Genomic DNA, 3,500 nt, shown 5'->3' on the forward strand with positions numbered 1-3,500 from the left:
TTTTGTTTGTTTGTTTTCCTACTTTCCAAAGGGAGTTTTGTAGGAGCCTGACAGTATTTGTTCAATTTGTTTAAAAGGTAATATAGATGTACGCCTGGGAAAATTAGCCCATATTAACATTTCTTGGTTTTGCCCTTAACTGAAGGGCTTGATAATAATAGCTTAGAAATTCTGAGCTCTGTTAACCCCCATATGAACTGAGCAGTTCAGCAGGAGGAAACCTATTTCAGTACTCCATGTGACACGGGAGGAGAGGTAAAGTGGAGCTAATGCCCCTATTTCCGTGGACTGGTTGGCATTGCTGAGAGCAGCCTCATCAGCCAGCCTCCAACATCCTCTTTTAGTGTTTCCTACCCTCACCCTTCTGATTCTACTTTCTTTAAGGAAGCCATTGTTGGCTTTCTTACTAAATTTCAGCCAAGGTGCTAGGCATTGAGACTACAATTATGAAGATGCTGGCTCTGCTCTTGAGGGCTCAACATTCTAAAGAAAATGCTGTCTTTAGTACTCTGACCCATTCCCATCTCACTTCCTCCTTCTGGGCCGAAGTAACTGTATCTCTAAGAGCAAGGAACTGCCTAAGAGGATTTCTAAGAATATTAGGTAGGAAAGCACCCACATGTCTGTAAGTTATGTAAGATGGAATAAAATTTATGGAACCAGACCTAGGTATAGAGGGTTGAGTTGAGTGGTGACAGGATCCTGGCCCCAGCATTCTTAATTTCCGGCGCTCCTCCTCTGCCAAAAAAAGCAGGGATGAGGGGTCTAATGATCCGTGGCCCCCAGTGGTTAGCAGCCTGGGCACATGTACACACAGACTTCTTGGATATCTTGGTCCTTCAGGACAAGGGTAGGTCACCTGAAATGTCCATTGCTTTTTATTCTTTCATTTCACTAAAGGAGCAGTAGCTGGGCCCCAAGCCTCTCACAGTGCAGTCAGTGCTGTCACTGTCACACTTGCCACAGTGACAGTCAGTGGCTACTGGATATGTATATAGGGACTCAACCTGGTTAGCACAGCCAGGCACTTTCATGGTCTCATACACCAGCTCTTTGAAGGTACATGTTTTCTGGATGTTGGGCCTGGCTGGGTCTTTGTACACTAGATCCTGTGGAGTTTAAAAAGGAGACAGTTAGGCTAAAATATTCTGGAAGTTTCTATTTAGCATAATCAAAATGAGATGGGAATTTAATACTGCTTGCTCTAGCATTTATCCATTAAAGCTCACTTAAGGAATTCCTAACCAAGGAAATATGATTTCATAAATGTCCTATATGCTATACTATATTTCTTGGTTCTGGAAATCTTACAGAATATCTATCATTCCTTTTATTGTTCCTTATGTCTATATCAAATCTTAAATATTTCTCAAACTATAGAGAAACTTTAAATATCAACATAGAAAAATGATGAAATAGAGCTATAGCAGAAATTTTAAGTTGATTTTTGTACTTAGTCGAAAACTCTGTTAATGACAACATAAACCAAAAAACACTGAAGTTCAGTTTCCAAATACATTGTCCCTGTGTGTTTATAAAAAGCCACAAGATCTAAGAAGAAAGGGCAATGCTTAGCTTAATATGACTATGAGGTCACATGGAAAATTTTAAATATTCCACTGTCTTATAGATATTTTCTCCCCTTAAATGCTGTATATATTTTGTAGGTCTATCAGTTTCAAGGTATACACAGTTTGCATATGAAAACTTTTAATCCAGGTAGGACAGGTCTGTTCCAATGGTTTCTAGTAAAATTATTTGCATCAAGGGAAGAAATTGGCATTGCTGTTTAATTTATTTCAATGTCATGCTATCAGGTCTGTTGATCAAACTCATTTACCACATAATAAAATATATTTCTTTAAAAAGTTGTTACTTTCAATTTCAGTTTGTAGAATGAATTTTTGCATGGACAACCAGGTACTATAGGAGAAATAAGTAAAGAAAACAAAGTAGAAACTTTTCTTGGATTAATGCCAAGAACCTGTGCGAAAATAAGCTAGTGGTTTTATGCTTCTACACCTTGGTTTTCTTGAAGGCATGAAGTGAGTGGGTTCTCTGATTCCTTTTCTAGTAGTCTGCAAGTATGGACTATGTTCTGAGGCTGCTTGTTGCCATTTGTAATCAGGTGGGCAAATAAGACATTTTTGATATGTCTATTTGTGTTTTTATGTGGCTTGGAAAAATATATTTTGATACTATCTCTGTTGCAAAGATATGGCTTCAATTACAGAAATTGGCTTTTGGGGAAGATGGTAGGTCTTCTATTGTTAAGTATATGTATGTTTACAAGTTTATCTCTCTATATGTAAAATCTATCCTAGCACTACTTTCTTTTTTGGAAGTGCAGAGTTGGCATATTGCCAAGTTGATCAGATCAAATCTGATGCTTTGTTAGATTTACTCTAATCAAATCCAAGCCCAAACATTTAACTGATATCACGGTATTTAACTCCAATCATAACACAGACAGTATTGACTAAGGGACTCATGGCTATTACTTGGGAAAGTTAAAATATCCATCAAGTGGGAATTAATGAAGTCTGCCTTGGACAGACCCTTAGCACCTCACTTCCAGCAAAGCAGAGTTCCTACCCGGGTGTAGCAGTAGCCGGCACACCATGTGGTATTGATGCTTATGCAGAAGCGACATTCCTCCTTTTCCACTGTGATGGTGATGTTGGTAAGCTCACAGCTCTTGCAGCAGATTGCTCTCCAGCAACAAAAAAGGAAACAAAACTGGACTGACTTCATCCTGAGCTATAAAGCAAACAATTAAGTCTCATGAGAAAACAACACCCCCACCCCCAAATTATAATCATCTAAGATGACCAAAGCAAAAATAATAGATCTGTCCATCCTCCCCCGTCACATTTTGTTTCAGCAATATTTTTTCCTTCCTTTTCCCTTCCCTTACTTCTTTGTTGAAAAACATTTCTTCTTATATTCCTTCTCCTTCATTTTTTTGTCACGTAGACCCTTATTACAGATCAAAACTCCAATATAATAATTTAAGCAGAGCAGTATTTAAAGATCAGAGTATTTAAGTGATTAGCCTGAGGATGGTAACTGTGATGATCATATTTGTCCTTTCATTATCATTTTAAACACTATTTTTGTTTAAAAATAAAAAGGAAATTCTATACAATAAAATTGGTTCATCAGTTTTAGCATCTCATAAATACTATCATTTGCTTTTGTTCACCTTTGTTTAAAATAAGACTATTTCAAGAGGCCAAGTGAATTGGTCTATACAAAGTTCAGTTGCTTGCTAACAGTGACTACAGTGTATTAACCATATTTAAGTAGCCAGGTTGACAAGTATAAATTGTCTACACAATAGTAGTTGAAAAGGTCTAGATTTGTTCTCCAGATCCTAAAAAACCTATAATTTCAAAAGTAACTGTCACCACTTGTTAACTGTAGATGCCAAGACTCACCTTTGGTCAGCAGTCTTATCTGGGGAGAGCTGTATACTGAGTCAAGTCTCAGTTCACCTT

General features: G+C 37.5%; 1 protein-coding gene across 1 annotated transcript; it reads right to left on the bottom strand.

Annotated features, from left to right (window-relative positions):
• Window positions 1–878: 878 nt before the first annotated feature.
• FSHB (follicle stimulating hormone subunit beta) lies at window positions 879–2,754 on the bottom strand (the record flags this gene model as incomplete). Its single annotated transcript, XM_080817068.1, has 2 exons — window positions 879–1,109; window positions 2,596–2,754. The coding sequence occupies 2 exons, from the start codon at window positions 2,752–2,754 to the stop codon at window positions 879–881; spliced, it is 390 nt and encodes a 129-aa protein (XP_080673194.1).
• Window positions 2,755–3,500: the final 746 nt, after the last annotated feature.

Source organism: Martes martes (genome assembly GCF_963455335.1).
Source record: "Martes martes genome assembly, chromosome: 10".
NCBI lineage: Eukaryota > Metazoa > Chordata > Mammalia > Carnivora > Mustelidae > Martes > Martes martes.